The sequence below is a fragment of the Bathycoccus prasinos genome, assembly GCF_002220235.1.
Source record: "Bathycoccus prasinos genomic : Chromosome_6".
Taxonomy (NCBI): domain Eukaryota; kingdom Viridiplantae; phylum Chlorophyta; class Mamiellophyceae; order Mamiellales; family Bathycoccaceae; genus Bathycoccus; species Bathycoccus prasinos.
In genome coordinates, this window is record NC_024003.1 from 471349 (window position 1) to 488341 (window position 16993).

Genomic DNA, 16993 nt, shown 5'->3' on the forward strand with positions numbered 1-16993 from the left:
TCTTTCTCGAGAAGCCGAATTACTTACGCGCGTGACATCGCGCTCTTCTCGACCGGCGGTTACGCGCCGAATCGCGTCGACGACGACCCCTCGTCGTTCTTTCAAACTCTCTCGCTCGCGAAAGAGAGATTATCGTAAAGTGAAAGATCTCGTGCGTTACCTCCCGATGTACACACGTGCAAACACATCAATCACATCAGCCATTCAAACTCAAATTCTCAAACTTCGGCTTCGGAATAGCTTTTATCGCCGCGTTGCTGTTTTGCTTTTGGTGGTGTTGTTGTTGTTGTTGCTGCTGCTGCTGCTGCTTCGGCGGCAGTTTCTTGTTTTGTTGCGGTTTCTTTTGCGGTTTCTTCTTATTTTGCGTCAGCGCTGCCGCTGGAGGCGGTGGCGCCGGTGCCGACGGCATCGCGTCTCTCCTATAATCCGGATCCAACAAATCTGCATCCGACCCTCTCTTTACTATGGGTGGATCTAAATCTCTCCTAAAATCTGGATCGTTCGCATCCGCCTCTCGCATTCTATGTTTCCTCCTCCCGTTCCCGCCGGCTTCGTCGTCGCTCTCGTCCTCCGAATCCGTCCCGTCCATCTCCCCGTTCCTCACGTTCTTTGCCTTCCTCTCAAACTCGTAATTCCTCTCCCTCGCCTCTCTCGTCGCCGTCTGAAACTTCCCTTCCTCTAACTCCAACGCCATCTTCAAAAACGAAAACTTCCCGGCGTTGACCTTCTCCAAGTTGTTCATCTTCGCCTGCTTCATCTCCTCGCGAAGTTCCGCCAGCGCTTTCGACGGTTCCGGCATCCGCACGCGTCCGTGTTTATCCAGCCACTCTCTCTTCTTCTGCATCCTCTTTTCCGACAACTTTTTAGGTTTATCGCCGCTCTTTTTCTTCGTTTCTCCTCCTCCTTTCGACGAATCGCTCTTTCCTCTGTTGATGTTATTGCTCGCGTTCGTCTTCGTCCTCGTCGGCGCGGATATCCCGAGTTTCTCTTTCCTCTCCCGTTCCTCCCATTTCAATTTCGAGGCCTCTTTAAACCGTTTATCCACGATCGCTCGTTTCCTCTCCTCTTCCCATCGTTTCATATCCGAGTCCAAAAACTTATCCTTGTTTCGTTCTTTATACGCTTCGAGTTTCTCTTGATCGATGGCTTCTTTCGTTTTCGCTTTTCCCGTTTTCTCGTCGAGAGGACGGAACACGAATTCGCCGGTCTTTTCGTCTCTGACGCGGAGGAGCTGCTGACCGCCAATGAGGACGACTTTTTGATCGTCGCTCGCTTTATTCGGAGGAGGCATGGTTTCAGAGTAAAAGAGAGAGAAGAGAGAGACGTTTGAATGCGCGATTCGCTCGCGCGAAAGAGAAGACCAAAGTTCTTCTTTAGTGTTGTTCAGATGATGAAAAAAAGTGAAGTAATTGAAGTTGATTTGGTTTCAAGAGTATTCGTATTACGCTCGATTCGAAGTACTGCTTAAAGTCTGATTGATGCCTTTAAAATGAAAAGTGAAGGAAAGGAAGTTGATTTGGTTTCAAGAGTAGTATTGTCATCAGTATTACGCTCTCGATTCGAAGCACTACATGTAAGTCTGATTAAGCGACCAACAACCGTTCTTTCAACGCTCGCGGACTTTTTCTCGGGCGCATGTTCTCTCTTTTCAAAACAGTGCACGTGATTTTACCAGACGCTACAACTCGAAGGTCGTCGTTTGGCGCATCCGCGAGGCCGACCACGCGTTGGTCGAATTCGCACTGCACGTCTCTTCGAAGAAATCGCACCGAGGAAAAGGAGAGGAGAGAGGATGGATGTGCCCCTCGAGATGATTGAACAATCATATCCTCTATGACGTCGGTGAATATGGTCACGTTGGAGATTGAAGACACGACGACGACGCATTCGTCTTCAGATTTTAAAGACTCGAGCGCTTTCGGGCCGCCGATTAAGTCGGTTCTGTTTCGTTCGAACCAACGAAGGACGTCGACGTGCCACACCGAACGATGGTTTAATTCAGACGCAAAGAAGCGGATATTCGTCGCTCTGCGTCTGTCTGTTTCGCTTCTACTACTACTACTACTACTACCACCACTACCACTACTACTCGCACTATCGCTACTTTCTCTATCCCAGTTGCTGCTCTTCCTGCCTCCTCGACGACTCCTATACCGCGATTGACACGTAAACGATACCGTCGTCGTCGCAAAGTCGTCGTCGTCGTCATCATCACCACCCATCTTCCGTATCAAGTGCTTCACCACCCAACTCTTCTCCCTCTCGTCGTCGCTGATATTCTCTGCTATCACCGTGCTCTCCACTCGAATACGATCGCCTAAAATTGCCGGCGATACGTACTTCGCCTCTTCGATGTGGTCGCACCACCAAGCGCCGAATTCGTCGTCGTCGTCGTAAAACTCGCCTCTTTCTTCGCCTAAATCTTCTCTCGTCGTCAAAGTCGTCGCATCATCATTCCTCATCTCCAACAGCATATTTTCAAACGCTCTCGCGCAAAACCGGAAATAATTCGCGTAATACACCACGGCGTAATGGTCGGTATCTTCGATGTAGACGTCGAAATCACTCGTCGACTCGTTTTGGTCGTTACGACTCGACGACACCAACACAGCCGTCCTCCTTCTCCTCGCATCATCCTTCTTCAGCTTCCTCTCCGCGTGGTCCCGTTGTCCTCGCTCCTCGGCGTCGTTTGCCCTCCTCCTCCTCCTCCTCGAAAGAACAGAAGACGCGACGCCGCTGCCGCTGCAAAGACAACGCATCACAGATATCTGTTTTCGTTGGTTTTCACTGCTTTTGTTGTCCCAAAAATCTCTCCCTTTTTTCCCACTCCTCCTTGATGCGTAATAAATACACTATATACGTCTCTCTTCTTCAGCACCCGAAATGAGAGCGCACTCTCGAGACCGAAACGCGAACATATATGCAGAGTTTCGATGTATACTACGAAACAAAGGACGAGAGGACAGAAAGAGCGCGACTGGTTTGTCCAAAAACTCTAAACCCTAGACAAAAAAAGAGCGCAAAAAAAAAGAGCGAATTTTTTTCCTCTCCTTCACACATTACAAACCCCCACAGATTACTTTACGCTTTATTCGAAAGAGAGAGACATATATTTGTTCTCTCTCTTGTTCTCTCTCTCTCTCTCTGTACTTATATTGTCCGTTTCGAAACTCTCTCTGTGTATATATTCGTGTTTCGGTCTCGAGAGTGCGCTCTCATTTCGGGTGCTAAAGAAGAGAGACTCACACATCATACATATATCATATACATCAGAGTGGGAGGAGAGATTTGGATTGGATCGACCGGAAAAAAAAGAGTGTCGGAGCGGTTGGAAGGGAGAAAATTGAAGAGAGGAAGTGTAAAAGAAAACAAAATGCCCACATCATTAGCGAAAAAGAAAAAAATGGCGTTCCAAACCTCGATCGCGTTTAAAGACCTGGAACGCGCGAAAAACGACCAGAGTTCCATGCGAGTGAGTGTGCACCAACTGAGCGTCGAGGCATCCGTTTTTAATGACGCAGGCGGTACGAATGGTGACGACGGCGACGACGGCGGAAACGACGAAAAGAATCAGATGTCGTTCGCGAACGTGTATAAAAAAGAAAGCGAATTAGTCGTGGCAGGTTTCTGGTTCCCGACCAAAGGCGAGAAAGTGACGTGCGACGTGTTGGACGTTTTTTTGCTCTTGTGTCCGAACGGTGCGAGCGTGGCGATGAGGAACGTCGTCGCAGAGGGCGAGGACGAGGTGAACGGGAAAGCGTTGAAGCGGTTACACGAGGAGATGTTGAGTAAGAACAAATCCGCGGTGGTTATGTTGCCGAACGAACGCGAGTTGCACATCGTCGCGGTGAGGAAAGACGGGATGATGAAGGAGGAAAAGGAGAAGAAATCGAACGTTGCTGGAGCTCCTAATGCAACAACAGGGGAGAAGAAAATAAGCGTAGGATTTTATGAAGACGACGAGGACGAGGATAACGAGAAGAAGAAGAAAAAGAAAGAAGAAGAGGACGCGTCGTCGACGTTAAAGTCGGAGTCGGAGTCGTACTTTTTAGGCTTTGAAATTCCGAGTAAATCCGTCTTCGAGGCGAATCTTTTGTTGGAAAACTCGCAGTTTGTGGTTATTTTAGATTTAGACGAGACGTTGCTCCAAGCGGCATCGGAAGGTACTTTAGAGCGGGCGATAGAAAACGAGCGGAGGAAAATGATTGAGCTGGACGGGAAGATTGAAACTTTGAGCAAAGGCGGCGGCGGCATAAACAACAACATTGACGAAAATAATAGAGATGAGCTGTCTAAATATCGAAGGGAACGGCAAGAGACCGAACAGCGAAGACGGTTTCTCATGGAGGACCATCGGATGTTGAAGGAGTTTCGAGAAGGAAACGCGGTTCGTCAAGGCGCACTTTTAAACGCGAAGAATGAGAAGGCTTTAGTTGTAGACAAACTTAACCCGAACGAGCTTAAAATGATTGAACGACCGGTTGTTCGTTTAGCTTCGAAATACCGGGGCGGTTTGAACGGTTTCACCATGTTTACTCGAATCGACCCAAACGATCCAAACAGTTCAATTTTAGTTCACGTGCGGCCGGGATGGTTTGGTCCACACGGTTTAAAAGAAGCGCTATCGGGGATTAATCGCGCGAGTAAGAAAAGGTTAGCGGAGGTATACGTGTGCACGACGGCGGAGAAGGAGTACGCGATGGAAATGTGGAGGATTTTAGACGGTGATTTTTCGCTCATCGACGAACGAGACGTGAGAAGACGCGTGGTATCTTTGTATGGGTTAGGAGGAGGTGCGCGGAAATCGTTCAAGATGGCATGGGAAGGGAACGCGAAAAAGTGGCCGCACGCGCTTTCTTTGATCATCGACGACCGATCGAACGTTTGGGCGGAAACCGAACAGCCGCACGTGATTACCGTGCACCCATTTCTACCGAACGGGTACATCGAACCCGAATCAAACTCGATAGAAAAGGACGCAGACGCGGCCAATAGCAACGGGAATAATAGTAATAGTCATAACGTGAATCCAGCTGCTGTTTTGAGGAGAGAACGAGAAACCTTTCTCGAGCGCGAGCTTCCCGGGAAAGGAGGCGTCCTCGGATCCGCTTTGGGAATGCTCAACGCCGCGAGAACGAGATGGTTTTACGAGTTTCAAAAGTATAGAAAAGATAAGCGCATGCGAATGTTCGAAGAGTCGTTCGAGAGTAACGATACTGACGACGGTAAAGTAGAAGCAGAAAAAGAAGACGCGCAAAACGTTTCAGCACCACCCGCAGAGAACGGTGCACCGGGTGGAGACGGCGGCTCTCCGGCGCAAAAGATGAGTAAAAACGCATCTCTCGAACTGCCATCTTTGAATAAAATTCTTCCAGAAATCATGGCGAAAGAAGCTCAAGAGCTCGCGTCGGCGTTAAAAGCGCGCGCGGGCGTGTCGAGAACCGCCACTGGCGCCGGTTCCGCGCTCGATTCTATCCTAGCGCCTCTTCATCGCTCTATAGTTGAAAACGAAAAGATGAAAAAAGAGAAGCGAGAGAAGGAAGAACGCGAGAAACGAGAGCAGATGCAGAAAGAAAAAGAAGAGCGAGAGAAGAGAGAACGAGAGGAGCATGAAGCGGCCGAGGCGAAAGAAAGAGCGGAACGTGAGGCGGAAGAAGCGCGGTGGGAGGAGGAACGCGTGAGGAGGAAGAAAGAACGCGAGGAGAAGGACGAAGCCGAGGAGCAAAAGCGGAAAGAGAAGAAGAGAATCTCTGGCGGCGGTGGTAGTGGGAAGAAACTCGACAAAGACGAAACTCTCGACGAGGCTGGACAGATTCTCGAGGACGCAAAAAAGAAAGAGCGCGCCGCGGAAGTGGCTTTGAAAAAAGCCAAGAAAGAGCAACAACGAATGTTGAAAGAACTGGAGGTAGAGAAGAGCCGCAAGGCGGCGGCGGAGAAAAGAAAAGCAACGAGAGAAGCGAAAAATGGAAGCGCGTCAAAGAAGAAGAAGAAGAAGGATGGCGAGGAAGAAACTGGTCTCGTTCTGGACGACGAGATGGACCCGGAGGCATGGAACGCGACGCTCGATGAAATTCCGTGCAAAGTGTGCAAGAGTAAAGACGACGATGAAAAAATGCTCCTTTGCGACGGTTGCGATTGCGGGTTCCACATTTTTTGCTTGAAACCGCCGATGAAGAAAATCCCAGAAGGCGACGACGATTGGTTTTGCAAACCGTGTAAAGCTGGCGTGGAGAGAATGACGAAATCGGTGGAAGCGAAAGTCGCCTTACGAGTGGCAATGCAAGAGTTACCAGAATCGTATCAGGAGGAAGCTATCAAAATTTGCAAAGTCGCGAACGGTTTAGATGAGGATGCGGACGAAGAGATTGTCATCGATGTCGCAGAGTTAGAACCAAAAACGTTGTGGCGACTGAATTTGGTGTGTGATCGCGCGAAAGATGAGCAGACTTGATGTCGGTGTGATACATTCAATACGCCTCTAAGTACAGTATAAATAATATTCAACGTTGTATTAGTATATAGATAGATCTAAGTAGTTGCAGCATTGTTGATTTTAATTGTCATCCATATCGAAGCCTCCGCTATCGCGACGAGGGCCTCGACCTCTTCCTCCTGATCTTCCTCCTCTTCCTCCTGATCTACCACCTTGTTCCTGTGCCGGGCGTCTTCCACGCTCTTGGTTATCGTCGCCAGCGAGTTCGGGATCTTCCTCGAGTAACACCTCTCGTCTCGAAAGTTTCATTTGTCCTCGCCCGTTGATCTCTAACAGTTTCACGTCCATTTTCTCGCCTTCTTTGATCACGTCGACGACGTTCGCGACGCGTCCAACTTCGAGTTCGGAAATGTGACACAATCCGTCCACGCCTGGAAAAATTTCAACGAAACAACCAAACTCTAAGATTTTCTTAACTTCGCAGTTGCGATAAATCTTACCGACTTCCGGCTCGAGGCAAATACCTTCGATGACTTCTCGAGCGCCATCGATGTCGCATCCACCAGGGCCGGTAATCGTCACGTTCCCGGCATCATCGACGTCAATAGAAGACACGCCTGTTCGTTCTATGATACCCTTAATCGTCTCGCCTCCTTTACCGATGACTTTCCCGATAAACTTCGGGTTAACGGACATTTTGGAAATCTGCGGCGCGTTCGCGCCCATCGTGCCTCTCGGCGCCGGGTTGGATTTCTCCATCTCGCCCAAAACGTGCACGATGCCAAGTCTGGCCTCCTCGAGCGCGTTTCTCATGACATCCAAAGTTATTCCTTCGACTTTGATATCCATCTGAAACGCTGTAAACCCGTCGGAGTCGCCTGCACATTTGAAGTCCATATCACCTAAAGCGTCTTCGGAGCCGAGTATATCGGTGAGCACGATAGCCTCCGGATGCTTTTCATCGCCGAGAATCAATCCCATGGCAACGCCGGCAACTTTCCTGTTATTTTTGATAAGAAAAAGAGAAGAAGACGATGTTGAAGTACATACATCTGCCGAGAGCAAAGAGAGAGAGAGAGAGAGAGAGAAAGAAAGAAAGAAAGAAACAAAATGTATGCGACGGCGCAAATTGACCATTGAACAAAAACGCGTTCGCGCCCGACTCGAAAGCCGAGGTACTTGCGTATTTTTTATGCGCTCAATGATCGAATGCGTAATCGCAAGATGACGTTGATGTCGCCGGGTTATGACTCAAAATCACTTCACGCGACGCTTTTCAGCGCGCAGCTTCTTCAGCAAAAGTGCGTTCTTAAGACCACGGCATTTTTGAAGAACAAAACAGAAGAGAACAGAAGAAGAAAACAGAAGAAAACGACGAAATCATTTTTTTTCTCTCACCTTTTAATCGGCACGCCGGCGTCTTGCAACGCCAAACAACCACCACACACCGTCGCCATGCTCGAACTTCCGTTGCTTTCAGTCACCGTGCTTTCAATTTTAATCGTAAACGGAAAGTCGTCGTCGTTTGGAATAATCGGCAACAGCGCTCTTTCGGCTAAATTTCCGTGTCCAATCTCTCGTCGATTCGCGCCGCCGACTCGCCCACATTCGCCCACGGAACTCGGCGGAAAGAAATAATGCAACATGAATCGCTTATCGTCAGCATCCTCCAACGCGTCGTCTACGCGTTGCCCATCCGATTTACCTCCCAACGTCGCCACGGAATAACACTGCGTCTCGCCTCTGGTAAACAACGCGCTTCCGTGCGTTCTCGGCAACACCCCGCACTCGGCGACAATCGGACGAATGTGCGTCAATTTCCTACCATCCTGACGTCTTCCATTCGTTCTAATGGCTTCGCGCAAAGCAGCAGACTCGATTCTTCCGCACGCCTGAACAACTTGCGCGCTATCAAAACCATTTTCTCCGTTCTCGTCTTTCTTCAACGCGTCCACGGCTTTTTGCCTCAACTCGCCGATCGCTTTTCCTCTCACTTTCTTAATTGGAATCAACATCGCTTCTTTCAAATCCTCCGCGACTAACGCCTGGACTTTCTCGTCGATCCCCTCTGGCGTTTGAATCAACATATCTCCACCCATCTTCTCTTTCCCAACTTCTTTGGCCCACGCTTCAATCTCTTTCGCGGCTCTCGCGATTTCCTCTTGCCCGCACGCGATGCCCGAAATCATCTCCTCCGTCGTTAAAAAATCACCAAACCCTTCAATCATCAACACCGCCTCTTTCGTCCCCGCCATGACTAAATCCAACCTCGACTGTTCCATCTCACTTTTCGTCGGGTTCGCGACAAACTTTCCATCGATATACCCGACTCTACATCCCATCACCGGCGTTTTCATCGGCACGTCCGACACCGCCAACGCCGCGCTCGCCGCGCAAATCGCCAACGCGTCCGTCGTCCTCTCGTTATCGTAACTCAACACCCACTCCAAAATCTGCGTCTCGTAGCCGAACCCTTTCGGTATCAGCGGCCGAATCGGTCGGTCCACGATTCTCGATTTCAAAGTCTCGCCTTCTTTCAACGTCCCGTCCCGTTTCTTAAACCCGCCGGAAAATTTTCCGGCGGCTGAAAATCGCTCCGTGTAATTCACCGTCAACGGTACCCACCCGCCGTCCGCGCTTAACTCTCTCGCAGCGCACACCGTGGAGTATAAAACCGTCTCGCCTTCCGTGCACACGACCGCGCCGTTCGCTTGCGCTCCGACCTTTTGCGTTTCTATTTTGATTGATGATTCGCCCAGTTTCACGGTTACAGATTTTGGATGTCGAACCGCCGAACCGCCGACGTAGCCGTCGTCCACGTCGCAGTGTCCTCCTCTGACGCTTAAACAACGAATCCTCCTCTTCCTTTCCCCGATGCTCGAGAACTTTTGTCGTCGTCTGTCCGCGAAGACGCACTTTTGGGACGACGACGTCGAGGCGCTCGTGGCTACCATCACGCGAGACGTCGTTCCCGGATGGCAACTCATAAACATTATTAGTATTATTAGTATTATTTTTTACGAACGACCTCTCTCGCGTTCGCTTTCTCTGAAGAAGAAAAACTTAAAAAAGTCTCCTGTCCAAAAGCTTTACCATTTCTGGTCACAAGTTTCTACTGTTTGTGCTTGAAAAGAATCGTTTCTCAAAGTTTTTCGTCTGTTCTCTTTTCCTCTCTGTTGTGCTTTTTTTCACTCTCGTTTTGCTCTCAATTTTTTTTTTTTTGGGAGCTCGTCGTGTGCTTTTTTTTCAACAACAAGCGCAACCACATTCGACTCCTCATTAAAACAGACGAGAGAAAAGAAGGAAACGACTTTGAAACCTTTCTCTCTCTTTTCTTTCCTCTCTTTGATACTAATACTACTTTACTCTCACGCTTTTAAACGAAGGCAGAGAAGACGAACCAAACCCTGTTTTTTTATTCTTCTTCCGCGTTGTAAAGTTTTATATCGAGAAAGACAAGAAGAAAAGAAGAGCGATTGATTTTGATTGTTTTGCGCATCATCCCGAGGCGGCCGCGAAAAACCCAAAATTGACGAAGAAGAGACTTTTTAGTACACACATAAACATCTCTCTCTCTCTCGATTGATCGATACAGTGCAGAGTGTGTTGCGTTATCTCTCTCGACAACAGCGACAGAGCATGTCTTCTTCTTCTTCTCCCGCGCCGGTGGTCCCGACGCCGCGGAAAGACGCCGCGCCGGCAGCGGCAACATCAGCAGCAGCAGGAGGACCACCGCCACCGCGATCGGGTGGTTCGTCGTCATCGGCATCAGCACAACAACAACAACAACAAGGAGGTGGAGCTCCGAATGTTCAGCAAACACGATCGTCGCAAGATGGACATCAGCAGCAGCAACAACAGCAGCAGCAGCAGCAGCAGCAACATCAGCAGCAGCAACAACACAACAGAGGTCCTGGCGGGCCAAACGTCATGGGTGGAGGACGAGGCCCTGGGGGTAATTTTAACCCAAACTTTATGATGGGAAGAGGTATGGGCGGCCAACAAGGCCAAGGCGGCGGTCGAGGCCAAGGCGGCATTCCCGTGCAACAAGGTCCTCCGATGTTTGTCCCGTACGGAGGGCCGCAAGGTATTCCGATGGGATCGTATCCCGGCGTCGGCGGCGCCGGGAGAGGCATGCCGCAAGGGATGCATCCGGGGAACTACATGCAAGCGCAGATGGCGATGGCGGCGCAGGCACAGATGTTGCAGCAGCAAGGCATGCGCGTGGGACCGCCGCCGGGTGGCGTTGGAGGCGTACCTGGTGTCGGTGGTGGATTACCGATTGGTGGCGGCGGCGGCGGTGGTGGCGACGGCGCGCCTCCGGCGGTGGCGCCGACGCCGGTGAGAGAACGCAAACCGATTAAGATTTTCAACCCGAACACGAAAGCCGAGATCAAGATTGAAAAGTCCGAGGAGGTGATCAAAGCCGAAGCCGAGGCGAAGAAGAGGAAAGAAGAGGCGGATAAGAAAGCGGCGGAAGAAAAGGAGAAGTTATTGGAAGCGGCGCAGAAGCAGCAACAGCAACAGCAGCAACAACAGCAGCAACAGAGCAAGTCTGCGGCGCAAGTCGTCGCCGCTGCGGCGCAGCAACAAAAACCGCCAGCGGCGACGCCATTGAGTCCACAACAAGCACCGCCTCCGTCAGTGGCGGCTCCTTCGCAACCTCCGGCGCGTCCAAGTTTTGCAAACTTGGCGGCGAAGAAACCGGCGCCGCCACCAGTTGCCGCGGCGCCGCAGAAAGCGCCCGAGTCTTCTCCGGCTGTAACGTCGTCGCCGCAAAAACCAGCGGCGCAACAGTCACCAGCGAAAGTGTCCGCGGCAGATGTCGTGAAATTGGCCGCGGAAACGGCACGGAAAGCGTCGATTTCAGACGCTCCTCCGCCGACTGCGGCGTCTCCGCAAAAGCCGGCACATCCTCCGTCGGCGCCGCCGCCATCCTCGTCGGCGAGAGCGCCGGAGCCGCCGAAGCCGGCGGGTGCGCCGATGCCACCGCAAGGCGCGCCACCGCCCCCACCGCCCAAAGATGAGCCGAAAAAAGTGACGCCTTCTTCTGGAGATGCAGTCGCGGCGGTGGTGGAAGCGCGCGCCTCTGCGGCGCAATCGACACTTCCCGAAGCGACAATGGCAGAGAAGCCGGCGGATGGAAAGTACACCGAAGAATTTTTGCGTTCTTTGATGGATTCTCCGTACAGCACAACGAAGTTTTTGAAAGGATTTGAAGTTCCATCGGACGTGGATTACTGGCCCGTGCCTGGATTTATCGTACCGCCGGGCGTACAATCGTCGCAACAAAGAAATCAGTCGCGAGGCGGCAGAGGCGGCGGCGGAGGTCGTGGCGGCGGCGGCGGCGGCGGCGGAGGTGGTGGAGGCCAAGGTCAACCGAACTGGGACAAAGGTGGCAGAGGCGGTGGCGACGGAAACTGGGAGCACCGCGGTTTACCGGACGAACACAACAATCGTCGCGGAGGCAACCGTCGAGACGGTGGGTACGGAAACAACAACCAATACCGCGGTCCGCCGCCGGGCGTCGTCTTGCCGGAGTTGCACAAGACGGAGAATGTCTACGTCATCGGTAAAGTCCAAGACGAAGAGGAGAAGAAGCAAAGAGAGTTCAAGAGTTTACTCAATAAACTCACGCCGGAAAACTTTGGGAAGTTGTTGGAGAAGGTTGTCGACGTCGGCATCACCGAGCCAAAGACTCTGATGGGTTTGATTGGTCAAATGTTCGATAAGGCGTTATTGGAACCGATTTTTTCGGCTTTATACGCGGACATGTGTGCAAAACTTTCCGAACGATTGATCAAAGATAACGTCCAGTTTATCGACACCGCGGCGCCGGAAGGTCAAAACCAAATCACGTTCAAACGCGTCTTGTTGAATAAGTGTCAAGAGGCGTTTGAATCTGGCGACGCGCAAATCAAAGCGAACTATAAACTCGTTGAAAAACACAAAAAGGCTTGTAAAACACCATTAACGAAAGAAGACGCCGAAAAAATCGCGAAAGAGGAAGCGAGTAAAGACGGCAGCGCGGACGTGAAACCGGAAGATTTGGAAGAAGGCGAAATCGCCCCGACGCCAAAAGTGAAAACGCTCGAAGAACTTGAATTGGATCGAAGACGCGAAATGAATCGATTAGAGGAAGAGTTGTTGAAATCGCGACGACGGATGTTAGGGAACATTCGGTTTATCGGCGAACTCTTCAAGAAGTCCATGCTCACGGAGCGTATCATGCACACGTGCATCCAAAAGCTTCTCAAGGAAGGTGAAGCCGGAAAAGATGCAGCTGCCGCCGCCGGCGGCGATGACGACGACGACGGGCCGAGTGAACCAGACGAGGAAGACGTCGAAGCCTTGTCCAAGCTCTTATCCACCGTTGGAGCGATGATTGACCACCCGAAAGCCGAGGCGTACTTGAACGCCTATTTCCGAAGAATTGAGACGTTGACGAAAGCGCCGCACTTGAGTTCGCGACACCGATTCATGTTACAAGATGTCATAGAATTGCGTCAGAAAGGTTGGAAAGAACGTCGTGCAGCAGAAGGTCCGAAGAAAATCGATGAAATTCATCGCGACGCGCAGCGACAGGCTATGGAGCAAGCGAGAGGTGGCGATCGACGCGGCGGTGGAGGTAGCGGCGGGTCAGGGAGAGAGCGCGGAGGCGGTCCTGGCGGACCCGGTCTTCGTCGGTCCGACTCGCGATCATCCACGAGTAGATTAGATGGTGGTGGTGGTAGAGATGGTGACCGGCGCGGCGGCGGTAGAGATGGTGATTCTAGAAGTAGTAGCAACAGAAATAACAGCAGCAAACCGAGTGAGCGACCTCGCATCGTGCAAAAACCGAGAGGCTCTTCCATTTTAGGCGGCGGTTCCGGCGGCGGTAGCGGTGGCGGTAGCGGCGGCGCAGATGTCGACTTCAAAGTCGTCGAAGGCCGCTCCAACCCACCGTCGCGATCGAACACGCCAAAGATCAACACCGGTAAAGGTGGTGAATCGAAAGACGATTCCAGTCGTCCGGAAACTCCGAGAAGCGACATAGACTCTGAGTTTGACGATGATGCCGGAAACGAGGAAGCACGCAAACGCACGTTAGAATACTTTTTGGACGATAAAGACGTCGGTGAAGCGATTAAATCCATCTCCACGTGGAATAACGCTAAGATTGGCATCTTCATCCAACAGTTGTGCACGGTTGGTTTTGAGAAACGAGGCATGGAATGGGAAGCGTGCGAAGATTTAACCCGAGAACTTTCTCGATCCGGGTACTCCGACGCCGTCTTAGACGGCATCGCAGAAATCTTCAACGAATTGGAAGATGTCCTCTGCGACCTCCCGAAAGCCGATTCCATCTTAGCCGGTTTATTAGCCCACTCGTTAGCCGACGGCACGATCAAACTCGCCGACGTCGCCAAGGCGTTGGAAGCCGCCAAACCCGACGGCGGCGACGACGGTCACGTCGTCAAAGAAGGCTACGCCTTGCCCTTGCTCTGTAAACTACTCATTCGCGTCTCGAAGATTGAATTAGAAGACTCCGTCAAAGCCGACGCGCACGCTTTAGTCGAAGAAGCCAACTTGGACTTGTTGAAGTTTGTCGCCGATTTCGAAGACGACAAAGAGAAAGCTTTGGCGACTGAAATCGCGCACTACGAAGGTCTCAAAGAGATTCTGGACGGAGATTAATAACACCAATAAAACAACAACAACAACACGTTATAATAAATATAACAACACAAAACGATTTTAATACTATACATAATAATACGAACTGATTAATAACGTACTCCTACGTCGCGAGGTCCTTGAAAAGAACCTTTACTCCTTCTCCCTGTGGTGACAAAAATTGTTGACTGACTCTGAAAGAAAAAGATCCAACACTGTCTGAAAAGATCCAAATTTTGTTAGCAAATAATAGGGTTGGAAACGAAGAGACGGATAATTCGTGGGGCAAAAAAAGCGAGCTCGGGGTAAAAAGCTCCCCAAAATCAATTCTTGTGTTGTTTGAGAGAAGGGTAAAAGTTTCTCTCTGACAACACACGCGAATAGATTATTGTTTGTGCGTAAAGAAGGAAAAGTACCAGGTACGCGCTCGTTTGTTTTTATATTTCGTCGTTCGCGTGCTCGCGCGCGCGCTTCAAATCGTTTACGCGTACGTTCGGTAAAAATTTTGTGTTCGTTCTCGAGAGGGGAAGAGAAAAACAGATAAGCACCAACCGAACCGTTTTTTTATCGCGAGCTGTCGAAAAGATTTGAAGTTTCCGAATCTATTCGCGAAGGCGAAAAACGAAAACGAATCGCAGGAAAGCGAAGACGACAGTTTTCATCGCTCGAAGACTTTTCGTGCGTTCGCGTTTGGTGGTTGTTCAGATTCAAACGTACCACCAAACGAACGCGCAAAGTTTTTCTCGGAGCGTTGGATTTCTTTCTCTCTCTCCGTAAAAAGCGTCAAAACAAGAACCGCTTTTTTACCAGATCTTGGTTCTGTTTTAACCTATTTCGAAGGCAAAAAGGAGGAGTTTTGGAGAGAAAAAACAACAACAAAAATCCATCATCATCGCTTTAAAAGGCTTCACACTACAGAGAGAGAGACTCCTCTCAGATCTCACCTTTACTGACTCTTTCATCAAACACTCGCGCTTCACAGGAGGACCTCTTCTTTCTTGCAAACACCACTCGATCGATTCTCCAAAGAAACGGACGAACGCGGAAGGAGTTTGTCGTTGCTAAAAAAGGAGATTGCCTCCTTGGCGCTTCGGTAAAATTCCAGTGTGGAAAAAAGGAAAGGCTGTGAGAGAAAGTACGGAAAAGGCATCTCAAAAAAAAGATCCAAATCTGCGCGGGTTGCCTCTGAGAGCGTCGGTGAGAAGAAGATCGAGACAGTCTTTCCACAGAGCGCGCGTTTGTATTTGCAGGGTGCGAGCGAGATCTGCTCGAAGAAGGCGCGGAGATCGTGTGTTTTCATATATAATATATACAAAAACTTGTGTATTATTTGTTTTTAATCGGGCGATTGTTTGTTTCCCAAGGGGGAGAGAGTGAGAGAGACCAAAAGAAAAAGAAGAAGAAATTTTACCGACATGAATAATTATTCTGATGTACATTATAATAATATGACTGCTACCGCTATCGCCAGGAATGGTGGTGGAAGGAGCGACAACAACGGCGGCGTAGACGTTCGAGTGAAACTGAAATCAGAGAAAGGGTCCTCTCCGAACACGTCCATGGCGGGAGGGAACGACACGTCGAGCGCGAGCACGACGTTATCGAACCAAAGTTCCGGAGGGTCGTCGCAAGGAACAGCCAACGGTGTCATCGCGGAGAGAGAGCATCACTTGGCGGTGCAGTATCGAGAGCAGAAGGAAGAGGAACGAAAGAGCGAGAGCGACGACGGGTCTCCCATGCACTGTTCTTCGCAGGTTAAGGAATATCAAAAGCAACAGTTGATGACGCAACAAGATGAGCAGGAGCAACACCAACGTGATATGATGGATGCCAACCAGCAGCAACCTCGTCCGCACTCGGCGATGACGTTACACCCAACGTTAGGATCGAACGGCTCTGTGTCTTCCTTTCAGCAACACCACTACGCGCAATCTGAAACCTTTGGAGACGTTCCCCAAATGGTCGGGCACAGGCTAATTCAAGGTAATAATACTATCAATAACAACGTCGGTAGTGGTAATGGCGGTGTTATTAGTGGCAATAATCCGGCGATGAAAAACGTCGTGTCCATGTCTTCGGCGAACTATTTGCAAAAATCAGTCTCTTGCCAGCGCATTGACGAGTTGTTGAGAGATTCGATGGACGCTTTCCATCGCGACGGACCTTTAGTCAGCCCTTTGTGTAAAGTGAAACCAGGCGGTTCCGAGAGACATAAAAATCGACACGCGTTTGGCGGCGAGACGGCTTTCTCTGGTGGCAGCTGGATGGTAGATTCTCCGATGCGCGATCGAATGTCATACGTCTGCGAATCTAAAGGCTTTGACTACGGCATATTCTGGAAACTCGATCGACGGCGAACGAGTTTAATGCCCGATGAATCGGTCATTTCCCCACGCATCGCCACCGATACGAGTAAATTAAAATTATTCGTTAATACATCGAAAACGTTGTTCACTCGATACGTTCTTGGGTTTGGCATGCCAGGTCGCGTCTGTCACTCCGGAAACTACGAGTGGCACGAAGACATTTCCTTGTTACCGGGATGGTCTTTTCAGCGAAAAGTCCAAGCAGAAAGAGCTGGATTGAAAACCATAATCTGCGTCCCGGTGGAAAACGGCGTCGTCGAATTCGGTTTAACCGACGAGATGGATCACAGCGTCAACATCGTCCAGTACGTTCAAAAGATGTGCAAATCGTTAGCCTCTTCGCAGTAGTAAGCGAAAGAAGAAGAAGAAGAAAAGAGATATGCTATTTTTTATTATCGTTGCTCTTGCGTCATCAACAGTCGAGACAAAAGAAGAGAGATCGATGTTCCCTTTTTATGCGCGCAAAGGAATGTCTTTCTCTCGTCGACGGCGACGATGAAAACGCAAATAGTGATGACAACGCGGATTGTAAAATTGG

The 16993-nt window shown here is 50.3% G+C and overlaps 7 protein-coding genes across 7 annotated transcripts; 3 read left to right on the forward strand and 4 right to left on the reverse strand.

Annotated features, from left to right (window-relative positions):
- Window positions 1-196: 196 nt before the first annotated feature.
- Bathy06g02620 (predicted protein) lies at window positions 197-1291 on the reverse strand (the record flags this gene model as incomplete). The annotated part of the gene is made up of 1 exon (XM_007512546.1): window positions 197-1291. The coding sequence occupies one exon, from the start codon at window positions 1289-1291 to the stop codon at window positions 197-199; it is 1095 nt and encodes a 364-aa protein (XP_007512608.1).
- A 292-nt stretch (window positions 1292-1583) lies between these two features.
- Window positions 1584-2759, reverse strand: Bathy06g02630 (unknown protein; the record flags this gene model as incomplete). Its single annotated transcript, XM_007512536.1, has 1 exon — window positions 1584-2759. One exon carries the CDS (start codon window positions 2757-2759, stop codon window positions 1584-1586), a length of 1176 nt encoding a protein of 391 aa, XP_007512598.1.
- Window positions 2760-3403: 644 nt separating this feature from the next.
- Window positions 3404-6451, forward strand: Bathy06g02640 (unnamed protein product; the record flags this gene model as incomplete). Its single annotated transcript, XM_007512565.1, has 1 exon — window positions 3404-6451. One exon carries the CDS (start codon window positions 3404-3406, stop codon window positions 6449-6451), a length of 3048 nt encoding a protein of 1015 aa, XP_007512627.1.
- Window positions 6452-6553: 102 nt separating this feature from the next.
- On the reverse strand, window positions 6554-7570 carry Bathy06g02650 (polynucleotide phosphorylase/polyadenylase; the record flags this gene model as incomplete). Its single annotated transcript, XM_007512426.1, has 1 exon — window positions 6554-7570. The coding sequence occupies one exon, from the start codon at window positions 7568-7570 to the stop codon at window positions 6554-6556; it is 1017 nt and encodes a 338-aa protein (XP_007512488.1).
- A 257-nt stretch (window positions 7571-7827) lies between these two features.
- Bathy06g02660 (polynucleotide phosphorylase/polyadenylase) lies at window positions 7828-9420 on the reverse strand (the record flags this gene model as incomplete). Its single annotated transcript, XM_007512782.1, has 1 exon — window positions 7828-9420. One exon carries the CDS (start codon window positions 9418-9420, stop codon window positions 7828-7830), a length of 1593 nt encoding a protein of 530 aa, XP_007512844.1.
- Window positions 9421-10072: 652 nt separating this feature from the next.
- Bathy06g02670 (predicted protein) lies at window positions 10073-14110 on the forward strand (the record flags this gene model as incomplete). The annotated part of the gene is made up of 1 exon (XM_007512722.1): window positions 10073-14110. One exon carries the CDS (start codon window positions 10073-10075, stop codon window positions 14108-14110), a length of 4038 nt encoding a protein of 1345 aa, XP_007512784.1.
- Window positions 14111-15504: 1394 nt separating this feature from the next.
- Window positions 15505-16803, forward strand: Bathy06g02680 (predicted protein; the record flags this gene model as incomplete). Its single annotated transcript, XM_007512436.1, has 1 exon — window positions 15505-16803. One exon carries the CDS (start codon window positions 15505-15507, stop codon window positions 16801-16803), a length of 1299 nt encoding a protein of 432 aa, XP_007512498.1.
- Window positions 16804-16993: the final 190 nt, after the last annotated feature.